We start from the raw sequence: 23,885 nt of genomic DNA, 5'->3' as shown, positions 1-23,885 counted from the left end.
TATTTGGCTGTGAAGATCGGGTATGCGGTGTGGGAAGGGGGCTGGAGCGCCTAGCCGTGTCGGCCCCTCGCCCACCGCCCTCCCTGGGGGGCAGTCGGCACCTTCCTTGCAGCTCCCTCGGCCTGCGCTCCCGTGGTCACCCGCAGACTCCTCCACGCCGGGCTCCTGCGCGCAATCCAGCTCTGCTGCACCACCTGCCGCAGGCTCCGAGGGCTCAGGGTGCATGTTTACTTCGGCGACACCGAACGCCCCGCAGCTTTGGGGGGCCCAGGTTCGAGGCGGACGTCGCTACGGCCCCAGCCCAGCCAGACACTCCCCTCTTTCCTTCTTCGCCAGCCGCTGGCGCCCTACTCTTTACAGCCCAACGCTTCCCCTGTCGCCAAGGCAACCGCTGCGCACGCGCACTCGGGGCGGGCCGGCGCGCTGGGGACGCCGGGGGTGGGGGCGGGTCTGAGACGGCTCCACCCCCGGCGCGTGCGCGGGTCACGTGAGGGCGCGGCGCGGCAGCAGCTGCGGCGGCCGAGACGGGGGCGGCGGCCGCGCGGGTCTGGCGGGACCGGTTTGGAAGACTTTGCCGCCCTGCAGGTACCGCGCCCCCCGCGCCCTGGGCGCCCTCTCGCGGCCCTTCCGCCCCAGACCCCTCCTCGGTCCCCTCAGCGCCAGCCGGCTGCTTGGCGAGACCCCTCTGAGCTCTCACCACGCCCCCCAGGCCCCGGGCCCCCTCCGCTGCATCCGGCCCCGAATCCCCTTGGCGCCCCTGACCCCAGGAAATCTTCGTCCCTCCGTCCCGTGAGACTCCTTCCTTCAGACCAAAAAGCCCCAGCCCCGCCCCTTCACATCTCAGAGCCCCCCTTCCCCCGGCTCCATCCTCACGCCCCCCGCCGCGGCGCTGCACCCCTGTTCTCTCCCTTCCCCCGGGCCTTGCCCCCCAAACCCCGAACCCCGTTGTCGCCGGCGCATGCCCTGCCCTCCCTGCAGCCTCTCACCCGGCTCCTCCCCCGAGCGGCCCCAGCAATCGCCTCCTTTGTCGGTGCTTCTTTATTCTCATTTCTGAACGATTTGGTTTGAGTTGTTGTTGCCGTGTTTTTCTAAAATGGAAATATGCAGCGGTCGTGGGTTCAGCCAGGATTTCCGAGTTTGCTCGTGTTGACTGGGCCTTGCCGGGTGCTGGAGGGGAAGGGCTGGGAAGAAGAACCAGGCAGGTCCCCGTTCTGAACGTGCCTCCCAGACGCAGCCCCAGAAACCGGATCGCTGCAGCGCCCCTCGGCCATCCCAACATGATGTGTACAGGTGACTGCGAGGCAGTCGGGGGGTCTCACAGTGGGCTCCCTGGACAGGACTCTGCGCCTTGCTGTACCTCCATGTGAATTGCAGGTAGCCCCTTTCTGAGTTGTGGGGTCTTGGGTGTGCTACTTTACATCTGTAAGACTTAATTTCCCCATTTATAAACGGGATAGTCTGACTGCGCTTTATAAGGTTAATGAGAGAATAAAGTGGGACAATAGGAATAAAGCACTTAGCAGAGTCTTTTGCATAAAGTGAGCTCTCAGTTTTACTCTGACCGCCACAGATATCCAGTGGCTAACATCAAACACAATAATTGTGGCTAATAGCTTAGGTCTGTTGAACACTCATGGACCCGCACTGTTCTGAGTGCTTTCTATGGACCACCTCATTTTATTCCTCTTGTAGTTCTTAGGCAGGAACTGTTAATGCGCTTTCGTACAGGTGATGTGAGCAACGTGCAGAGGCAAAGTAACTTCATTCAGGACACACAACTCTTAAATGGAGAGATGGATTCCAACCCAGGCAGGCCCCTTTCAGAGAGAGCGAAAGAGAGAGAGAGAGAGAGAGAGAGAGAGAGTGTGTGTGTGTGTGTGTGTGTGTTGATTGATTGATTGAGACAATCTCGCTCTGTCGCCAGGGCTGTACTGCAATGGTGCCTGCGATCTCACCTCCAGCTACCTCTGCCCGCCAACCCGCACCCCGGGCCCAAGTGATTCTCCTGCCTCAGCCTTCCAAGTAGCTGGGATTACAGGCACGTTCTATCACACCCAGCTAATTTTTTTTTTTTTTTTTTTTTTTTAGTAGAGACAGGGTTTCGCTGTGTTGGTCAGGGTAGTCTTGAACTCCTGGCCTCAACTGATCTGCCCGCCTTGGCCTCCCAAAGTTCTGGGGTTACAGACATGAGCCACTGTACCCGGCCAAGTTTGTGGTTTTAATCACTGCTGGAATATTCCAGGGCAACAGAGTTGAACAAATTGGTGCTACTTTTTTTTAAAGTAGGTTTTTAAAAATCGAAATGAATTACGCATGACATAAAATTTATCATTTTAGCCATTTTACAGTGTATAACTCAGTAGTTCTTGCTATAGTCACAATGCTATGCAACCATCACCAGTAACTAATTCCAGAACATTTAATCACCTACAAAAGAAACCCCAACCCCATTAACAGTCATACCTCTTTTCTCCCCCTGTCCCTCAGCAGCCCTAAGTTATCTTCTATATGGATTTGCTTACGCTGGACATTTCATACAAGTGGAAACATACAACATACGGCCTTTTGTATTTGGTTTCTGTCCTTTAGCATAATGTTTTCAAAGTTTATCCATGTTGTAGTATGTATCAGTACTTCATGCTTTTTTATGGCTGAGTAATACTCCTTTGTGTGGATAACACCACATTTTGCTTGTTCATTCATTTGTTGATGGACATTTTGTTTGTTTCTGCCTTCTGGCAGTTGTGAGTAGGCCACTGTGAACCTGCAAGCAGGAGTTTTTATGTGAGCAAAAGTTTCTAATTATCTTGGGTATCTGCCTAGGAGTGGGGTACTCTAAATATTTTAATTCTTACTGCATAAATACAGACATGACAGTGAAGAGTGTTGGATATTGGATGAGAATCCAGGTTTCTAATTCCATGTTGCTGCCCTTTAGGCTCAGCTTCCTTGTGCGTTTAGTCCTATACCAAAAATTGGCAGTGAAGGTAAAGACATCCCAAAAAGTCATGATACACCAATGCTAACTTTGTCAAAGTGCTGACGCAGAGTATGAAAAGCTTAAGTTTTTTTCTCAAGAGTGAAATTTGAGCTTTGAACACAAAGCAGTATTTGATTCTGTTTATTAAATGTAATTGTCTACAGCAGCATGTCAGGTGCTGAGGAGGAATATTAAAGATGTGTGAGATCCGGCCGGTCGCATCCCAGTGCTTTGGGAGGCCAAAGTGGGCGGATCACAAGGTCAGGAGTTCAAGACCAGCCTGGCCAATATGGTGAAACCCCCGTCTCTACTAAAAAAAAAAAAAAAAAATACAAAAATTAGCCAGGCATGGTGGCACATGCCTGTAGTCCCAGTTACTTGGGAGGCTGAGGCAGAAGAATTGCTTGAACTTGGAAGGAGGAGGTTGCAGTGAGCTAAGATCGCGCCATTGCACTCCAGCCTGGGTGACACAGCGAGACTCTGTCTCAAAAAAAAAAAAAAAAGATGTGTGAGATCCCAGCCTCTCACCATCACAAAACGCCAGGAGGATTAAAGACTTAAACTTCGGTGGCTCACGCCTGTAATCCCAGCACTTTGGGAGGCCGAGGCGGGCGGATCACGAGGTCAGGAGATCGAGACCATCCTGGCTAACACAATGAAACCCCGTCTCTAATAAAAATACAAAAAATTAGCCGGGCGTGGTAGCGGGCGCCTGTAGTCCCAGCTACTCGGGAGGCTGAGGCAGGAGAATGGCGTGAACCCGGGAGGCGGAGCTTGCAGTGAGCCGAGATCGCGCCACTGCACTCCAGCCTGGGCGACAGAGCGAGACTCCGTCTCAAAAAAAAAAAAAAAAGACTTAAACTGAAAAAGCAAAAGTGTAAAATTTCTAGAAAATAATTCGAAAAAATTTCTTCATGACCTGAGGCTAAGGAGGGATTTCTGAAATAAAACAAACCCTAAAGCAGAAAGATTGATATATTTGTCTATTTCAAAATTAAGACATTCAGCCGGGTGCAGTGGCTCCCACCTGTAATCCCAGCACTTTGGGAGGCCAAGGCAGGTGAATGGTTTGAGCTTACGAGTTCGAGACCAGCCTGGGCAACATGGCGAAACCCCATCTCTACAAAAAAAAAAAAAAAGTTTAACTGGGCTTGGTGGTACATGCCTGTGTCCCAGCTACTTGAGATGCTGAGGTGGGAGGATGACTTGAGCCCGAAAGGCGGAGGTTGCAGTGAGCTGTGATCATGCCACTGCACATCAGCCTGGGCAATAGAGCCAGACCTTGTCTCAATAATAATAACAACACATTTAGTTCATCAAAGACACTATAATGAGACACAAAACATACAGAGAGCTAGTATCTAGAATATTTAAAGAATTCTTACAAGTCTGAGAGAAAAAAAGGGAAGGACAAAAGATAGGAACGGGCATCTCATAGATTACAAAACACAGAAAGCACATACATATAAAAAGGACTGCAGCCTTACTAGTGACCAGGGAAATGTAAATTAAAACCATAATGAGATAACATTTCACAGCCACCCTGTTGGCAGAAGGTGAAGCTTTGGACGCTACCAGCCAGTGACATTGAGGAGTGGCACGAACCTGCTGCTGGCGGGAGTGTGAATGGGTTCTGCCGCTTTGCAAAAGCATTTGGCAGTGGAATGCATGTGGCCCAGCAGTTAAACCATGGGCAAATCCCTTTGCAAACTCTTGCACAGGTGTGCAGGAGATGGGGACAAACGCTCCCTGCGGTGCTGTTCCTAACTGTAAAGTCAAAACCAGCAGAAACAGTTCACCTGCCTAGCACCAGCAGCAGGGGGACCTGTGAATTGTGGTGCATCGGAACCAGCAGCAGGGGGACCTGTGAATTGTGGTGCATCGGAACCAGCAGCAGGGGGACCTGTGAATCGTGGTGTATCTGAACCAGCAGCAGGAGGACCTGTGAATCGTGGTGTATCTGAACCAGCAGCAGGGGGACCTGTGAACTGCGGTGCATCTGAACTGTGAAATACTGTGCAGCTGCAGAGGAGGGTGGACTGCAGCTGCAGGGGCATGGATGAGTCTCGGGAATAATGTTGAGTGAAAGAAACAAGTCACCAAAGGGTCCATGTGGTGTGGTTCCTTTATGTGAGGTTCAAAACCAGGCGAAACTTAGCAGTACTGTGACTGTTTCAGAATACATGCTTGGGGTATACATTTGTTTTGTTAAAAGAGTCAGGGAGTGACTACCCCAGAATTTAGGAGAGAGGCTGCCTCCAGGATAGAGGAGGGGCTGTAATCAGAGGAACAGCATACAGGACTCCCACGACACTGGTTTTGTTAAGTAGGCTGGTGGCTAAGTGGCTGTTTTATTATTCTTTGAACTGTGCATAATAGGTTTTGCATACTTTTGTATATATTTAAACATTTTTGCCAGGCGCGGTGGCTCACGCCTGTAATCCCAGCACTTTGGGAGGCCGAGGTGGGTGGATCACTTGAGGTCAGGAGTTCGAGACCAGCCTGACCACCATGATGAAACCCCATCTCTACTAAAAATGCAAAAATTAGCTGGGCATGGTGGAGGGCACCTGTAGTCCCAGCTACTTGGGAGGCTGAGGCAGGAGAATCGCTTGAACCCAGGAGGCGGAGGTTGCAGTGAGCAGAAATTGCACCATTGCACTCCAGCCTGGAAGACAGAACAAGACTCTGCCTAAAAACAAAAATTTCTTTTAGTTACAGAAAAATTCGTTTTCTATACATCTCCTGCCCTCCAGAGGCCTATGCTCTCCTTGGACAACCAAGAAACCAAGATATAAGCAAGTTGAGTGTTTAAATAGAATCCAAAGCATTGTGTGCTAAGTGCCACATGGGTAAGAGAGGTGGAGAGGAATTCAGAGGTGGGGGCAGTGCCACGGCCTGGGAAGGGAAGGGACAGGAAGGGAAGTTTCTCCCTAGGGCTGACATGTTGTTGGTGCTTGTCAGGAAGTGATTGAACCGAGGAGAAGGCATGGGACTTGAAAGGTCAGGAAGAACAGAGGATTTGGAGTACTGAGTACAAGACAGATTCACACTCTGAAAAAAGTAAGATTTATTTGGAAAAATGTTTTCAATGAAAACAGCCATCGCCCTGGAGCCTTACTGAAAAGCCGGACAATCCCAGCTGGTGAGGAGGAGGACCTCAGGTCTACCCTGGTCAGTCGAAGATGGCAGGAACCTCTGAGACTTTCTGGCTCCTGAATACACGTAGTGGTTTTGGCTTAAGGGAGGTTGCAGAGTTTTCAGCTTGTCTCTTCGCTGTCCTGAAAGCTGAACTGACTGTTCATCCATCCCTTCCTCCCACTGTTTATCCTTATCCCCTGTGGCTGATGTAACAAATTGCCATAAAGGTAGTGGCTTAAAATGACACAGATGTCTCTTCCTTCTGGAGATGGGAATCTGAAGTCATTCTGACTGCGCTAAAGTCAAGGTGTCAGCAGGGCTGCGTTCCTCTGGAGGCTCCAGGGGAGAATCCTTTTCCTTGCCTCTGCCAGCTTCTAGAGGCCACCCCCAGTCCTTCACTGGTGACCCACCCCTCTCTCTATTATCGAAACCAGCAGCACAGAGCACCCTCAACTCGAGCTCTCTCTGACCTCTCCCTTTGTAGTCACATTGCTCTCTCTCTTTGATCTTCCTGCCCCCCTTACAAGGACACATGATGACATTGGACCCACCCTCCCCAGCTCAGAGTCGTTAACTCAGTCACATCTACGGAGTCCCTTTGGCCACATAAGGTGACGTATTTACAGGGTCTGGGGATTAGGCTATAGATATCCCTGGAGGCCATTACTGTGCCCACCACACTGTCGTTCGCTAATGCTTTGATTGTCTTTTTTTTCCATCCTACTTGCTTTGTCTTCTTTAAAACCCTGGCCAGTCTGCCTTGTGTTCTTTTACCACCCGCCCCACATCACACGCATTTGGATAGCTTGGTGATGTCCATGTTTCAGCCAAGACTTTCCTCCCAGAACTCTTGGTCCATGAAGGTTTTTGTATTTGATTTGATTGCCCTTTACACTGCTAGGTGGAGTCCCCTTCACTGTGGAGTGGGATCATGTTACAGGCCACAGCAGTGGTGCTTTGAAGAGGTGACTTTGCTCCTTGCAGTTTTGACCATAATTGTCCCGTGACGCTTTTGTAGTTGTAACGTTTCCTGTAGGTTTTTGATGACTCCTGCCCTGTAGAAGTAGAAAATGCTTAAAAGATAATAGGGACTTGCTCTTCTTTTCCTAGTTTGGGGACAGTTCTGGTTTTGTTTTGTTCACAGATGTTTTAGTTTTCTGCAGAGATGAGAAAACAAAGCTTAAAAATTTTTTTAAATTATTTTATATTTTTCCAACTTCATCGAAGTATAATTGACAAATAAAATTATATAAATTTAAGGTGTACAACATGATTTGATATATGTATACTTTGTGAAATGATCACCACAACCAAATTAGTTAACACATTCATCACCTCAGTTACTTTTTTATTTCTTTATGGTGAGAACACTTGAGATCTATCCTCTAAGCAGATTTTAAGCCTGCAGTTTGGTATTGCTCACTACGGTCACTGTACTGTACATTAGCTCTCCAGACGTATGCATTTTATCTAGTAACTAGTCAGATACCTAAAGTAACTTTGACGAGGCTTGATATCTACATATGCCTTAGTGGACTTCTAGACTTAAATGTGTGATAAATTCCTTTGAAAGTTTCAGTGAGAGGCTATGAGCTTTTGAAATTTGGTGGCTTTGGGGAAAGTACTGATTTCTTTTGTCATGAGAAAAATGTTATTTTCCATCATGTACAGAAGGGTGGGGAAGAAGATTGAGAGCAGGGAATGAGTTTTAATTTCCAATTCTCTAACATTTTTGGCCCATCAGGGTGTGAGTGAATGTGTGAAGTGTCTGGCAAGGCTGAGAAGCAGCAGAGGCCACAGAGCCTTGGCTCTCCGTGTGGCCCTCCTTCATCCCCAGCTGAGTGACCAGGGCTCAGGAGCCCCCCTCCTCCCCTGCTGCGTTGCCTTCCTAAACAAGCCCCACCAGCTCCCTCCCTTGGTGCTCAAGGAGGAGGCCCATGCACTCCAGTCTGGCGTGAAGGCATCTCCAGTCTGCCTCTCCCAGTCTCCTTCACGCCTGTGCGCCTGCACACATGGGGCGTCACACAGGACAGCACAGCCTGTGCTGTCCATGCGGGGGACTTCCTAATGTTTCCCGAGTAGGCCAGACCCTTGACGGTGCCGAGCCTTTCTCCATGGGCCCGGGCCAGGGAGGCCCCTTCCCTCCTCTCTGCCCAGAAATTCTGCTCACACTTCAAGACCCATTTCACCCCAGTGGCACCCTTGCCACCTCATGTTACAGTTGCTCCGTTTATCTTTCTCTGACTTCTGTGTATACCGGGTGGCACGGAGTCCTGGTTTATTCATGATGGTGTCCTCAGTCTCTGACACTTTGTATTTTTCATTGCTGTTCTAGAAGTTTGGTTTTCCGTGTAGATCTCGAGAGACTGTAGGACCAGTGACCATGTGTGTTTAGGCCTCTTCGCTGTGTTGTTCACTATCCATTCCTAAATTGGCATTTGAATGTATCAGTCTTCTGTGGGTTTTGTGGATGTGAGTCAGATTTCTTTGTCTTGAGCTGCCTCTGAGGAATGAAAAACTTGCGTTTCTATCCATCAAGGCTGAGGACCAGACCTTGAATGCCATCAGCCCCCCTGATGCTCTGTGATTTTTAAAATATACATAGCAACAATAATATTAACACACGTTTAAGGTACTTGCACATGATGGTGCTCCCCTGACAAGAGGTGAGGGGTGTCTAGTGGGGGCGTTGAGAAGCTGGGCCATGATGGGCTTGAAGCCCCTCAGCCCCAGGTTCCTGTACTCACCTCTGCAGTGGGTGCATCTCCTCTGCTGGCCTGAGTGGGAGGTCCCTGGTGGGTTTAGCACACAGGCTTTTCTTCCTGTAAAGGATCAAAGGAATTTGTGGGTGGTCCGCTCCTGAGCTGGGGGCTGAGCGCTGGACAGGAAAAGACTGCCTGTGAGCTGCAGCCAGAGACGTGGTAGTGTTGAGCTTCTTTGTGCCAGGAATTGTGGAAGGTGCTGGAGAAACAGAGAGGAGTAGAATTTGGCCTCTGCCCTGGAGGACTGTAGCCTGCTGGGGTGGTCAGAGACAGAACAGTTGCAATGCAGTGTGTGTGGTGGAGGAGAGGGAAAATGTGGACCAGGGGTTTCCTTTCATTTCCTCCTTAAAGCATCTGACCCACTCACAGCCTAGGGGGGCTGCCCCCAAACACTGTAGGACACCTTCCTCCCTGCCACCCTGCCAGGAGATTAGACAGGTGGTGGACACCTGAACTAAGGTGGGCCAGCCAGAATCCCTGCCAGGAATTTGGAAAGAGAGGCCAGGGCAGCCTGTGGCAATGTGGATGTTCCAGGGAACGCTGCAGGTGGAGCTGAAGAAGGGGTGTGCAGAGTGAGGCAGCGGGAGGCCCAGGTGAAACCCAGACAGGCACCAGGCAGAAAAAGGCACCGAGGGCAGCTGTGGCTGCTCTCTTCCCCGATGCCGGCCTGGTGCCTGGGCGGTGTTTCCCCAAGGGCTCCTGGGATTGGAATGGGCTTTTGTCCCATTTGTTGAAATGTTCCCTAGGAAAAAAGGCATAGGAAAAGGGGGGCACCCTCCAGCTGTGCCTGAGGACGCGTGGACTCTGCCCCCAGCAGACGCCAGGCGCTTTTCTTATTCTGAGAGGAGGGTACTTGGTGCTTAGTACATGGTTTGCTGCCTGTACAGAGATTCATGGCGTAAGAATTTTTGTGTTTTCTTAATTTTTGAGCACTTGGATGTTAGTTTAATGTAAAGTTTTCCCAGCTGAACTATGAGGAAAAGGAATGGCATTTGTTTCTTGTTGGTTTTATTCACAGATTGGCCTTAAGAGAACGACGGAGCCACGTACTGCTGACGGCCCAGAACTGGCAGACAGAAGGTAAGAGACCCCAGGGCAGGGAACGACCACAGCAGAAAAACTGGGGCCCGCTTTGTGGTCAGGCGCCTTTTGCTAGACATTTACTTCAAAAAGGTTCAGATTCTTGAAAAAAATCGGGCTTAAGGAGGAAGCTTCTATCTGTGTGGGTTCCTCCATGAGGCAAGCCTGACCTCCTTTTTGTAGCGAGAGCCTTACTCTATAGGCTTGGAGCAACTCATTTCCCCACAAATACTGCTTTGGCTACAACCCATTGATCTTGATATGTAGTATCTGTTTTTTCTTTCTTTTTTTTTTTTTTTCTTTTTTCTTTTTTGAGACAGAGTCTCCCTCTGTCGTCCAGGCTGGAGTGCAGTGGCGCGATCTCGGCTCACTGCAAGCTCTGCCTCCCGGGTTCATGCCATTCTCCTGCGTCAGCCTCCCGAGTAGCTGGGACTACAGGTGCCTGCCACCACGCCCTGCTAATTTTTGGTATTTTTAGTAGAGACAGGGTTTCACCCTGTTAGCCAGGATGGTTTTGATCTCCTGACCTTGTGATCCGCCCGTCTCGGCCTCCCAAAGTGCTGGGACTACAGGCGCGAGCCACCGTGGCTGGCCTGTAGTATCTATTTTTTCATTGAAAACACTTGTTTTAACAGCCTAGATGTATGCCTACCTGTTATTAGAAGAATAAGCTTAATATTCCAAGTGTCTAGGTTTCTTTAGTCATAGCTTGTTATTCCCAATTTTATTACATTTTGCTTGAGAGGTCCTGGTACATACAGGTAATTACATACAGGTAATTGTTTTTGCATTTACTTTCCTCATGGCCTTGTGTTTGATTAGTTATGACAAAAGGCACCCACACTTTTTATGAGTTATTTCCGGAACTCACAATTTAGGATGGTCTAACATAGAATCTTGGTTGTTTTTTTTGTTTGTTTTTTGGGGTTTTTTTTGAGATGGAGTCTAACTCTGTCGCCCAGGCTGGAGTGCAGTGGTGCAATCTTGGCTCACTGTTACCTCCGCCTGCTTGATTCAAGTGATTCTCCTTCCTCAGCCACCCAAGCTGGGCAGTCACCACCATACCCGGCTAATTTTTGTATTTTTAGTAGAGATCGGGTTTCACCATGTTGGCCAGGCTGGTCTTGAACTCCTGACCTCAAGTGATCTGCCCACCTCGGCCTCCCAAAGTGCTGGGATTACAGGTGTGAGCCACCGTCCCTGGCTGGAATGTCAGTTTTTAATGTTCTTATAGGATATTAATGTTTTGGGCCTGTCTTTGGGAGTCCAGTACTTAACGACTGTTCAAGGGCTACAGCCAGTGTGAAAACTCTGATACCGTGCCCGTCATCAGCATATCCAGCAGCAGGAGGGTTGTGGGAGGGGTGGTGGCGCGGCTTCCTCTCATGCAGATCTGGAAACAGGTATGCTCGTTCGCTACACTGAAGGGGGGCCCTAACTTTGAATATATTTCAAAGGATTGTCAATCAAAGGATTTGGGAGCAGTAAGGGGTATTGGTGACTGCTGTACCGAAGATTGCTCAGAAAAAAGAAAGACTTTGTTGAACTAGACAGCTCATATTTTAGGTCATCTCAGCCATTCTGGTTCATAAAGAAAAATTACCCCAAAGGAGCATTTATTTTAGTTGTTTTTAGCTTAAGTATTTGGTTTATGTACTTAGTCAAATTTAAAATGTTTCCTTTTCGTGATGAACTTTGGCATTCTCATTGTGGGAGGTGAGTTTCTGTGCACAGAGCCCCAGTGGACAGCATTTTACCTGTAGGGAATAAAGGGGCCCAACTTTTCATTTGAGGAAAACTTTTTTGTTTGTTTGTTTTGAGATGGAGTCTCACTCTGTCGCCCAGGCTGGAGCGCAGTGGCATGATCTCGGCTCACTGTAACTTCCTCCTCCCGGGTTCAAGCAGTTCTGTGCCTCAGCCTCCCAAGTAGTTGGGATTACATGTGCCCCCCACCATGCCCAGCTAATGTTTGTATTTTTAGTAGAGACGGGGTTTCACCATCTTGGCCAGACTGGTCTTGAACTCCTGACCACCCACCTTGGCCTCCCAAAGTGCTGGGATTATAGGCATGAGCCACCGCGCCCGGCTGTGGAAAACATTTTTTAAACTTAAAGCCGCATTAGCTTAATTTGGTAACTTAATATAGCAGCAATATCAACTTAATACGGTACCAGTATGAAACTTTCTTTTTTAGAGAGATTGTTTCCTTATCGTAGGGCATTTAGGAATCCTACTGCTTCTCCATTTCTTCAGTTTTCAGTCATATTTCTTGTGTACGTTTTGTTGATTTGTAATTCACACTACACATTTATATATATTTATTCAACAGTTTTAAAATTATTTTATATGCCTTTTATCACAATATGGTGCCATTCTTATATGTGTTCCGTTTCAGTGGTTCATTTGTTTTCTTCTGCTTGGTTCCTTTTTTACTTTGCAAAACTTGGTTGAGCTCAGATTACACTGCAGTGGAGTAGGAGGGAATTCCCCATTCTTTCTCAAACTTAGGCTAATTTGTGCTGCTATTGTTGGGTATTTTCTTAGTTTCCAGACTTTTTTTTTTTTTTTCTATTTTAAAGGGATTTCTTCAAAAGTTGCCACCCCCAGAAGTTTTATATTTCTTTTTCTTTTGGCTTAAAATCATGTTCTTTTTAGAATATAAGCTGTGTTCTTGGGTTTGTGTGTATCTGAGTTCCCTGTAATATAAGTGTAGTCTATTGCAGTTGTTTTGATATTTTGTCTTTCGCAGGATGCACACAGTTGGTTAGGCTGATATGAAGTCCACTCACTCGGTCTGTGGCCAGACCCCCCATGCCTGGCCTTTGTCTACTTCTGCAGGGTTATCTCTGATTGCAGGCACACACCTACCAGATCACGTGGCATTTTACATTATTTTGTTAAATGTCTGCGTCTTCACCTAGGGACGGTCATTTAGTTCATCTGTGAATCCTTTGAATCACAGTACATAGAACATAGTAGGTGCTTAGTATATACTTGTTATGTGGACACTCAACAGAGTTGTGTTGGACTTTTCTTTCCTCAAATGTAAGAGACCAGGCAACATAATGGTTACAAATTAAGTTAGAAGATGGAGGAGTGCTCCCTCTATTGTCATTTGAGAAGCCATTTTTCCAAGCTTGGAGGGTATCTCTTTAAAAAAAAATTTTTTTTAATTGATGTAAAGGTTTTTGAAAGCTGAGTTTTGTCTCCAGTGGATTGTAAGCTTTTGAGGCCAAGGACATGTCTTAGTGCCACCTCTGTTTCATCTCCTTTGTCCCTACACAGGTAATAGGTCCTCCATTCTTGCTGATTATGAATAAAGCAAATACATGTACCTCTGCTATATGAATTAGAAGCTTTCTGTTTGTTATTATTAGACTAGGAGCATGTTACAGGCGCAGAGCATATTGTGTTTATCTCTGTAGCCACAGCATGTAGTGTAGTACCTGAATTTTAGTGGGAATTTGGTAACTTCTGGTAGTTATGTTGATTAGTCTCCTTGGAAGAAAGTAACTTTATAAGCTACAGATGTTAAATGGTGAGGTCATAAATTGGCTGAATCTCCAGGCATGGTTGCTCACACCTGTTATCCCAGCACTTTGGGAGGCCAAGGGTGGCGGATCACCTGAGGTCAGGAGTTTGAGACCATCCTGGCCAACATGGTGAAATCCCATCTCTACTAAAAATAAAAAATTAGCCGGGCGTGGTGGCATGTGCCTGTAGTCCCAGCTACTTGGGAGGCTGAGGCAGGAGAATCACTTGAACCCGGGAGGTGGAGGTTGCAGTGAGCCAAAATCGCACCACTGCACTCCAGCCTGGGCGACGGGGTGAGACTCTGTCTGATAGATAGATAGATAGATAGATAGATAGATAGATAGATAGATAGATAGACTGAAACCGTGCGCCACGTACATTTGAAAAGTTAGTGTTATTTGAACGTACAGTTGACAAGATCTGATGCCCTCAGCTGGATGTCTTCACTCAGACTGTGTATGTTCCTTTAATTTATTAACCAAAGAGGCTCTCTCTCTTTCCCTCTCCCTGCAGGTTGCCATGGCTGCTGTTGACAGTTTCTACCTCTTGTACAGGGAAATCGCCAGGTCTTGCAATTGCTATATGGAAGCTCTAGCTTTGGTTGGAGCCTGGTATACGGCCAGAAAAAGCATCACTGTCATCTGTGACTTTTACAGCCTGATCAGGCTGCATTTTATCCCCCGCCTGGGGAGCAGAGCAGACTTGATCAAGCAGTATGGAAGATGGGCCGTTGTCAGCGGTAACCTACTTTATAATCAAAATAATCTTTTCTGTGAAGTCGGATGCATTATTCAAGGAGCTCTTGAATTTAATGTGGTGTTTTTATGGGAACATGCTGATAAAAAAATAAAACTTATGGCTCCTGCCGTGATTATGTTCACGTTTCATTTTCTTACTGCTCTCATCTTAGGAAGAACTTGCCTCATGATTGGTATCCTTCCTATTCTGCTCTCTCCTGTTCCCAGGCCTCCTCCAGACCCACTTCCTACTACGTGCTTTTCCTTTTTGTTCTCTGTTTTAAAATTGTCTCGAAAGTGTTACCACTTTCAGAAATGCTTCACCTATTTTGAATTTCATTTTATGAAGATTTCCCAGAAAAGCACCTCCTGCCACTCATTCAAGCCAGATAGTAGTTTGAAAACAAATTCCTACTGTGTCTCCTAATCAATATGGTGAATGTAAAATAACTCCCTGTCCTTGTGTCAGGATGTCTGGGAGAGTGTATAGCATGCGCCCTTCACATTCCTGATTCAGCAACAGTGTCCTTGACTCGTAGATACTAGAACCGACTTGATTTCTTGTGTGAATTTTTCTCTGACTAAACCTGACAGGGGGTACTTTGGGTCCATTTTAAGGGTCACACCGTGAAATACGCATGCTCACTTTTCCTGACTTGCATCCTAGGTGCAACAGATGGGATTGGAAAAGCCTACGCTGAAGAGTTAGCAAGCCGAGGTCTCAATATCATCCTGATTAGTCGGAACGAGGAGAAGTTGCAGGTTGTTGCTAAAGACATAGCCGACATGTACAAAGTGGAAACTGATATTATAGTTGCGGACTTCAGCAGCGGCCGTGAGATCTACCTTCCAATTCGAGAAGCCCTGAAGGACAAAGACATTGGCATCTTGGTAAATAACGTGGGTGTGTTTTATCCCTACCCGCAGTATTTCACTCAGCTGTCCGAGGACAAGCTCTGGGACATCATAAATGTGAACATTGCCGCCGCTAGTTTGATGGTCCATGTTGTGTTACCGGGAATGGTGGAGAGAAAGAAAGGTGCCATCGTCACGATCTCTTCTGGCTCCTGCTGCAAACCCACTCCTCAGCTGGCTGCATTTTCTGCTTCTAAGGTCAGATATTACTTACTGGAAGATGAAATCCTAATGCCACAGAACATTTATTAACAATTGTTTGGTCTGATTTGTTGAACTCTTTGTCAGCAACTCACATATGCTTATCCTGTATTTTTTCCTGAATTGATAATAAGCAAGTCTTTTTTTCTCCTGAATTTTCAAGTTCACCCAGAATTAAAAGTCTTTTCCTCCCCTCTGTCTCAACAGGCTTATTTAGACCACTTCAGCAGAGCCTTGCAATATGAATATGCCTCTAAAGGAATCTTTGTACAGAGTCTAATCCCTTTCTATGTAGCCACCAGCATGACAGCACCCAGCAGCTTTCTGCACAGGTGCTCGTGGTTGGTGCCTTCACCAAAAGTCTATGCACATCATGCTGTTTCTACTCTTGGGATTTCCAAAAGGACCACAGGATACTGGTCCCATTCTATTCAGGTAGGAGTGTGCTTCAGGTCTCATAATTAGATTAATGCATCGTTAACCTATCTCAGTGATACAGAGAAATCTGATTAAAGCCTAAGATGAGAATTGTAAATTCTGACTCTTAAGCCTGACACTTAATAATTTTGGTTAAGACACTAAATTTTCTTTTTTTTTTTTTTTTTTGAGATGGAGTCTGGTTCTGTCGCCCAGGCTGGAGTGCAGTGGTGCGATCTCAGCTCACTGCAAGCTCCGCCTCCTGGGTTCATGCCATTCTCCTGCCTCAGCCTCCCGAGTAGCTGGGACTACAGGCGCCTGCCACCACGCCTGGCTAATTTTTGTATTTTTAGTAGAGATGGGGTTTCACCGTGTTAGCCAGGATGGTCTTGATCTCCGGCCTCATGATCTGCCCGCCTCAGCCTCCCAAAGTGCTGAGATTACAGGCGTGAGCCACTGTGCCTGACCAAAGACACTAAATTTTCTTTTGTGAGATTATTACATTAAGAATTTTCAAAAGTTCAATCTATGTGGCACCTTAAAGTGAAATATACTACTTTGGCTGGGGTGTGGTGGCTCACATCTGTAATCCCAGCACTTTGGGAAGCTGAGGTGGGTGGATCATGTAAGGTCAGGAGTTCAAGACCAACCTGGCCAATATGGTGAAACCCTGTCTCTACTAAAAATATAAAAATTAGCTAGGCTTAGTGGTGTGTGCCTGTAGTCCCAACTACTTGGGAGGCTGAGGCAGGAGAATCGCTTGAACCCTGGAGGGGGAGGTTGCAGTGAGCCAAGATCACGCTACTGCACTCCAGCCTAGGCGACAGAGCAAGGCTCTGTTTCCAAAAAAAAAAAAAGAAATATGCTGCTGTAAGTGGATGTTAGGACTATAAAAATACTAAGTATTTACATGGGAATTTCAAAGTAAAAGATTCTAGTACTGCTTGAGGGTTACCTCTCAGTGAAAAATATAATGCAAAAAAACCACAAAACCACAAGATAGGGCTATATTTCATGCAACCATTTTATCAAATAATATCTCTGTATAGTCTTAGACTAATTTTTTCAAGAAGCGTAGAATTTTTATTTTAAGCTTATTGTTTAGGCATGACAAAGGATTGGTACCTTTTAGTACTGTAGAAAGTAACTTTCTTAGATATTTGAAATTGTGATCGTAAGTATTAATTTGAGAATGCATAATTATCTATTACAATATATTTGAGTTCCTTTATCTGGTGTAGTAAAGAGATGTGCCCTAGTTTAGAATTTTTTTTTTTGAGATGGGATTCCGCTCTTGTTGCCCAGCCTGGAGTGTAATGGTGCGATCTTGGCTCACTGCAACCTCCACCTCTCGGGTTCAAGTGATTCTCCTGCCTCAGCCTCCGGAGTAGCTGGGATTACAGGTGCATGCCACCACGCCCAGCTAATTTTTGTATTTTTAGTAGAGATGGAGTTTCACCATGTTGGTCAGGCTGGTCTCGAACTCCTGACCTCAGGTGATCCACCTGCCTTGGCCTCCCAAAGTGCTGGGATTTACAAGCGTGAGCTGGCAGGGCGTGGTGGCTCAAGCCTGTAATCCCAGCACTTTGGGAGGCCAAGGCGGGCGGATCACGAGGTCAGGAGATCGAGACCATCCTGGCTAACACCGTGAAACCCCGTCTCTATTAAAAATACAAAAAAATTAGCTGGGCGTGGTGGTGGGCGCCTGTAGTCCCAGCTACTCAGGAGGCTGAGGCAGGAGAATGGCGTGAACCTGGGAGGTAGAGCTTGCAGTGAGCGGAGATCACACCACTGCACTCCAGCCTGGACGACAGAGCAAGACTCCGTCTCACAAAAAAAAAAAAAAAAAAAAAAAAAAAAATACAAGTGTGAGTCACTGCACCTGGTCCGAATTTTTTTTTTTTTAATATTCGGAGTTTTCTTAATTATCAAACAGATATTTTTGGGACTGTTTGCATAAAGAGTATTAGATTTGCCACTACCAAATAAACATATAAGTATATCAACAGTTAATTATTACTTTTATGAAAAGTGAGAGATTAATAAGAAGCAGTTTTGGTCGGGCGTGGTGGTGGCTCACATCTCTAATCCCAGCAGTTTGGGAGGCTGAGGCTGGTGGATCACCTGAGGTCAGGAGTTCGAGACCAGCCTTGCCAACATGGTGAAACCCCATCTCTACTAAAAGTACAAAAATTAACTGGTCATGGTGGTGCACGCCTGTAGTCCCAGCTACCTGGGAGTCTGAGGCATGAGAATCGCTTGAACCCAGGATGCGGAGGTGGCAGTCAGCTGATCACACCACTGTACTCCAGCCTGGGTGACAGAGCTAGACTCTATCTCAAAAAAAAAAAAGAAGAAGCAGTTTTATTTAAGTAGTTGTTTCCAGGTCCTTTAATTACTTGAGAAAAGCAGAGAAACCTAAAAAGTAGTCTTAGAAGTCACTGACCATAAAATTTTTTTAGAAATAAAGATATGAGGATCAGGTTTAGGTGCAGTAGATGTTTTGACTGTGTTTATAAAACACGAACATTTTACTCAAAATTAAATTTTGTTCACATTGATAAACTTTCCTTGAGAATGTATTTTTCTGCCAAGAAATTCTGTTAAGCTGATTTAATTCCTGGAGTAGTTTTCTATATAAAGTTGTTAAAACTTTCTGTTTTCATTTTATGTTACTCAAATTATTTTCAACACTATCATTTTTTATTTCCAATTTTACATCAAAGATTTGATTCATCCTTTGCTGTTTTGTCCATGGCATATTTCTCTGATAGCTTTTGCTGCTGTAATTTTGTTCACAAAGTGCCTGAGTGTGTGTGTGTGGGTGTGGGTGTGGGTGTGTCCTCCCTGGAGAGTAAGCTGTGTCCATTTATTGACAAAAGGATTGAATGACCTCTATTATCATTCATCAGTTCGGTTCAAGACTAGAATGTCAGTACTTGCCAAGGGCCTGTCTCTCTTCTCGTTCGTATACACGGTAGTAGAACTTTCATTCGGTTCTGAACAAATCTGTTAGAGGAGTGTAGGCTTTCTCCACCTCAGCACTGTTGGCATTGAGAGCAGATAATTCCTTGTCATGGGGAGCGTCCTGTGTATTGTAGGATGTTGAACACCGTCCTGGGCCTCCACCCACTAGATACCAGTAGCATCCACTCCCAGTGTGACGACCAAATTTGTTTTCAGACATTGCCCTATGTCTGCTGCTAGCACAAACGCCCTGAGTGAGACCCTGAAGCAGAGCAGCATCAGCAGGACTCCCTTCCCTGGTCCCCTGAGCCCCCCCATCATAGGTCAAGATACCATCCCAAGGTCCTGGTGTTTCTGACCTGTTTTCTTGTTGAACTTTGTTCCATACTACCCCTCAAGCCCCAGTTTTCTCATAGACTACTAACCACGTATGCGTCTGTCTGTTCCAACTGATATATTCCTATAATGATTTTGTGGTGTTTTTTTTTTTTTTTTTTTTTTGAGACAGAGTTTTGCTCTGTTGCCCAGGCTGGAGTGCAGTGCCACAATCTCGGCTCACTGCAAGCTCCGCCTCCCCGGTTCACACCATTTTCCTGCCTCAGCCTCCTGAGTAGCTGGGACTACAGGCTCCCGCCACCACGCCTGGCTAATTTTTGTATTTTTAGTAGAGATGGGGTTTCACCCTGTTAGCCAGGATGGTCTCGATCTCCTGACCTCATGATCCACCCGCCTCGGCCTCCCAAAGTGTTGGGATTACAGGCATGAGCCACCGCGCCCAGCCGATTTTGTGGTTCTTAACCAGTGAACATTTTGTTCATATCATGTTAAGTAAAGACAGAATTGTATTTACATGCAGGACAGTCCAGCCTCATTACAGAAAGTAGGGTAGGTGGGTGGTGGTCATGTTTCTATTCCATGTAGAATCTAGGGTAAGATCTTAGGCAAAAATAGGTATTCAATACAGTCGTGCCTGCAGGCTTTTTCCTTTGTTGTATTTAATGTGATTGGTGGGTATTTGTTGTGACTGGTGGGTATTTGTTGTGATTGATTGGTGGGTATTTATTGTGATTGGTGGGTATTTGTTGGGATCGATCAGTGGGTATTTATTGTGATTGATTGGTGGGTATTTGTTGTGATTGGTGGGTATTTGTTGTGACTGGTGGGTATTTGTTGTGATTGATCGGTGGGTATTTATTGTGAATGATTGGTGGGTATTTGTTGTGATTGGTGGGTATTTGTTGTGATTGATCGGTGGGTATTTATTGTGATTGATTGGTGGGTATTTATTGTGATTGGTGGGTATTTGTTGTGATTGATTGGTGGGTAATGTGATTGGTGGGTATTTGTTGTGATTGATTGGTGGGTATTGTGATTGATTGGTGGGTGTTTGTTGTGATTGGTGGGTATTTGTTGTGATTGATTGGTGGGTATTTGTTGTGATTGGTGGGTATTTGTTGTGACTGGTGGGTATTTGTTGTGATTGATTGGTGGGTATTTGTTGTGACTGGTGGGTATTTGTTGTGATTGGTGGGTATTTATTGTGATGATTGGTGGGTATTTGTTGTAATTGGTGGGTATTTGTTGTGATTGGTGGGTATTTATTGTGATTGATTGGTGGGTATTTGTTGCGATTGGTGGGTATTTATTGTGATTGATTGGTGGGTATTTGTTGTGATTGCTTGGTGGGTATTTGTTGTGATTGGTGGGTATTTGTTTGATTGGTGGGTATTGTGATTGGTGGGTATTTGTTATGATTGATTGGTGGGTATTTGTTGTGATTGGTGGGTATTTGTTGTGATTGATTGGTGGGTATTGTGATTGGTGGGTATTTGTGATTTATTGGTGGGTATTTGTTGTGATTGGTGGGTATTTGTTGTGATTGATTGGTGGGTATTTGTTGTGATTGGTGGGTTTCATGTGCTGGTCTGTGTACTTGTTCCTTCAGTGTTGATTTTGGGTTCTAACCTTACAACCTTTTTCTCTTTCATTTTTAGTTTCTTTTTGCACAGTATATGCCTGAATGGCTCTGGGTGTGGGGAGCAAATATTCTCAACCGTTCACTACGTAAGGAAGCCTTATCCTGCACAGCCTGAGTCTGGATGGCCACTTGAGAAGTTTTGCCAACTCCTGGGAACCTCGATATTCTGACATTTGGAAAAACACATTTAATTTATCTCCTGTGTTTCATTGCTGATTATTCAGCATACTGTTGATTCGTCATTTGCAAAGCAGACATAATACCGTCAGAGTGCTGTGAAAAACCTTAAGGGTGTGTGGATGGCACAGGATCAGTAATGCCTGAGGCTGATTGACGACATCTACATTTCAGTGCTTTTTCCCTAAGCTGTTTGAAAGTTACGCTTTTCTGTTGTTCTAGAGCCACAGCTGTCTAATATTGAAATATAATATGATTTGTCAGGTCTTATAATTTCAGATGTTGTTTTTTAAGGGAAATCGACCATTTCACTAGAGGAGTTGTGCTGGTTTTTAAATGTGCATCAAGAAAGACTACTGAAAAGTATTATTTTATAACTAAGATTGCTGGTACTCTTAGGAGAAATCTGTGTGTATTGTATAGCTCTAGCTGTGTGACTATCTGTAATGAAAATGCTGCACTTCAACTGGTATTTCATTAGAGAACCGTGTGTGTGCGTGTGTGTGTGGTGCCTTTGAGCAACTTTATTTATGGTTACCATATTTTTAAAAAGATTTTTTGTCAGGATGACTTAACATGGACTCTTATAGGGTATTAAAACAATCTAGATTATTCCTTTTCATCCTAAATAAGCCTACCAAATTTCATGCTGTTGGTTTGCCATGAATGATATTACTTCCTACATTATATTTTTGTTTTTTCAAATCTGCTGTGGAATGAACTTATTCCTAGATTTGGATATGTAAGAGAAACCTGCAGTCATCTTTTGATTTATAAGGCAATTCTTGTGGATAAATAGTGATTTCTCAGCCTCTGACCCATTTTATAACTGAAATTTAGCCCTTTAGAGCTTGTTATATGTGGTTTTCCTACGTTTTTCTATGTAATATTATTCCATTCCAGTAGCATTATTGATAGAAATAATAAGTATTTATGAAATAGTAAAATATGGACAAATTACGTGTGTGACATATCTGTCAAAATAAGTTAGAAGCTTATTCTTGGTTTGTGTAATGAATTTATGTATTGTAGTGAATACCTTTACTGCTGTGAAGATAATTATGCACAAACCCTCACAATACGCGTTAACATTGAAACCTATGAAATGTCCTTAGTTTGGGTCGTATAAAGCCAACCATTTTTGAGGACCATGTACCTAGTGCTTTGAAAACTTTAAGTCACTATATGAATATGACAATATGTGCACATTTAAAATTCAGAGCTCGGCATTGTGATACTGATGCAGAAGCTAGTAGATTAGTTAAAAGTCTGGACTTCTGTGGCATTTTTTTCGTGACGTGATAATCTATCATAAGCAGACCTAAGCACAGTTTTATGAACACAATTTTGCCCATGACATTGCCTACAGGATTTCCAGATGTGACTTGCACTCAGAAGATCAGTGGTCAACTTCAGGAGCTCTTCCACGCTTAGATCATGTCTTCAGAACTTAGATGTGAAAATCTACACACTGGGAGATGCTGTGAGCCCCAAGGTTTTGATGGAGTTTGCTTGGAATCCTCTTGACTTCATGCCACATTGACGTGAACTTTGATGTATAATAAGCAGCAGCAACTTCATGTGAAAATATTGTCAGGTAGTTATATGTAAGGTTACGTGGTCCAGTAATGTCTTAGATTGATAAATTAGGTATGGAATCAGAATCAGTGTTACGTGATGAGAATAGGTGAACACACCTTGTCAGTGATGATGTAAAATTCTCTCCTTGGCAGGACATGGGCAAACATGCTGATTGGTGCAAATGTGGTGCCGAGCTGTCCATAGCTGCAGTGAAAGATGAAGAGCAAGACCTTCTCTAGGTTTTCTAGCTTTCATTAAATGTATTTTTTCCCCCAGAGCTAATTTGAAAGTTGATTGGACCACTGTGGATGGGGTCTCATTAAGAATGTGGGAAATAGGGGCCGAGTGCGGTGGCTGACACCTGTAATCCCAGCAGTTTGGAAGGCCAAGGCGGGTGGATCGCTTGATCCCAGGAGTTCGAGACCAGCCTGGGGAACACATCCTGTCTCTACAAAAAATACAAAAATTAGCCAGGCATGGTGGTGCATGCTTGTAGTCCCAGCTACTTGGGAGGCTGAGGCAGGAGAATTTTTTGAGCCCGGGATGCGGAGGTTGAAGTGAGCCAAGATTGTGCCACTGCACTCCAGCCTTGAGACAGAGCGAGACCCTGTCTCAAAAAAAAAAAAAAGAACGTGGGAAATATGAACCTTTGAAAGTTAATCTGTGAATTGAAAGTTTAACAATAAAAGTAGTTGTTTCTGTTTCCTTTGGAAGAGTTTTGTTCCAGATATTTGTAATTTGGTTGTTTGTAATTTGGAATGAGAGAATTTTTTTTTCCTTAGGCGTGATTGCAAGAAATTAACATGAACAACAGTGGTCATAACTGATTAAAAGCTGACACGTCAGTAACAAAATTGTTTATAACTATGTGCCTAGTCTTTGGAAGCTACTGGGTTGACTTCTGGATCTCTTTCTCTTGGTAGGTTGAGTAAGGTGAAGATTGATTTGATCATGGAATTTGGCTGTGTGGATGGAGATCATTGGTGATTTTTTTCCATGAGCCATTTCAGTCTTCAAGCTAGAATTGTAATGGATTCAAGAGAGAGTGGGAAGAAGAAAAAAAGGGAAGAGAGCAGATAGAGACAGCTCCTAGGAGACTTTCCTGTGTTTTCCTAACCTCGATTACTTAAAATCTAATCACATTTGGGAACCAGAGGGTTAGGTGGTTATGTCCTCAAAACCTATTCCAGTCAATCTATGTCTCAGTCTCAGTATTGGCTTGTGTGTTATTTATCTTTTTAAAGATTCATATATGTTTAATGAGTATAAAGCCAAGCATAGGACAGTCGTGAAATCAGTAGAAATATTCTGTGTTATTCCTGGCCGCGTGCAGTGGCTCACGCCTGTAATACCAGCACTTTGTGAAGCTGAGGCGGGCGGATCATGAGGTCAGGAGTTTGAGACCAGCCTGACCA

At 45.3% G+C, this 23,885-nt stretch overlaps 2 protein-coding genes across 27 annotated transcripts in view; one reads left to right on the top strand and one right to left on the bottom strand.

The window, feature by feature from the left end:
- Positions 1 to 534, bottom strand: part of DNAAF1 (dynein axonemal assembly factor 1) — a 34,568-nt gene extending 34,034 nt beyond the window's left edge. For 11 of the 25 annotated variants that reach the window (XM_055100502.2, XM_055100510.2, XM_034940832.3 and 8 more), the window contains exon 1: positions 102 to 476. In XM_055100502.2, the coding sequence (XP_054956477.2) occupies positions 102 to 225 (124 nt within the window). In that variant the 5' untranslated portion in view covers positions 226 to 476. Of the gene's footprint in view, positions 1 to 101 lie in introns of all 25 variants that reach the window. The other 14 variants (XM_055100503.2, XM_055100507.2, XM_055100515.2 and 11 more) reach the window with 4 other exon arrangements.
- Positions 460 to 23,183, top strand: HSDL1 (hydroxysteroid dehydrogenase like 1). Of its 2 annotated transcripts, XR_612227.3 has the most exons (7): positions 460 to 585; positions 9,902 to 9,963; positions 14,011 to 14,236; positions 14,902 to 15,347; positions 15,558 to 15,785; positions 20,729 to 22,486; positions 22,623 to 23,183. XR_612227.3 is itself a non-coding variant. In XM_003820872.5 (6 exons), exons 3-6 carry the CDS (start codon positions 14,017 to 14,019, stop codon positions 20,825 to 20,827), a joined length of 993 nt encoding a protein of 330 aa, XP_003820920.1. In that variant the 5' UTR covers positions 460 to 585; positions 9,902 to 9,963; positions 14,011 to 14,016; the 3' UTR covers positions 20,828 to 23,183. The 2 variants fall into 2 exon arrangements, 1 of the variants encoding a protein (XP_003820920.1); XM_003820872.5 differs by having other exon boundaries at positions 20,729 to 23,183.
- Positions 23,184 to 23,885: the final 702 nt, after the last annotated feature.

Source organism: Pan paniscus, chromosome 18 (genome assembly GCF_029289425.2).
Source record: "Pan paniscus chromosome 18, NHGRI_mPanPan1-v2.0_pri, whole genome shotgun sequence".
Classification (NCBI taxonomy): Eukaryota; Metazoa; Chordata; class Mammalia; order Primates; family Hominidae; genus Pan; species Pan paniscus.
Note: the sequence above shows the minus strand (reverse complement) of the source record. Positions and strands in the feature narration are given on the sequence as shown.

Coding starts and splice junctions, on each gene's coding strand:
- HSDL1 (XM_003820872.5), top strand. CDS start 14,017: ATGGCTGCTGTTGACAGTTTCTACCTCTTGTACAGGGAAATCGCCAGG. Junction 14,237..14,901: donor AAGATGGGCCGTTGTCAGCG/GTAACCTACTTT, acceptor CTTGCATCCTAG/GTGCAACAGATGGGATTGGA. Junction 15,348..15,557: donor CTGCATTTTCTGCTTCTAAG/GTCAGATATTAC, acceptor CTGTCTCAACAG/GCTTATTTAGACCACTTCAG.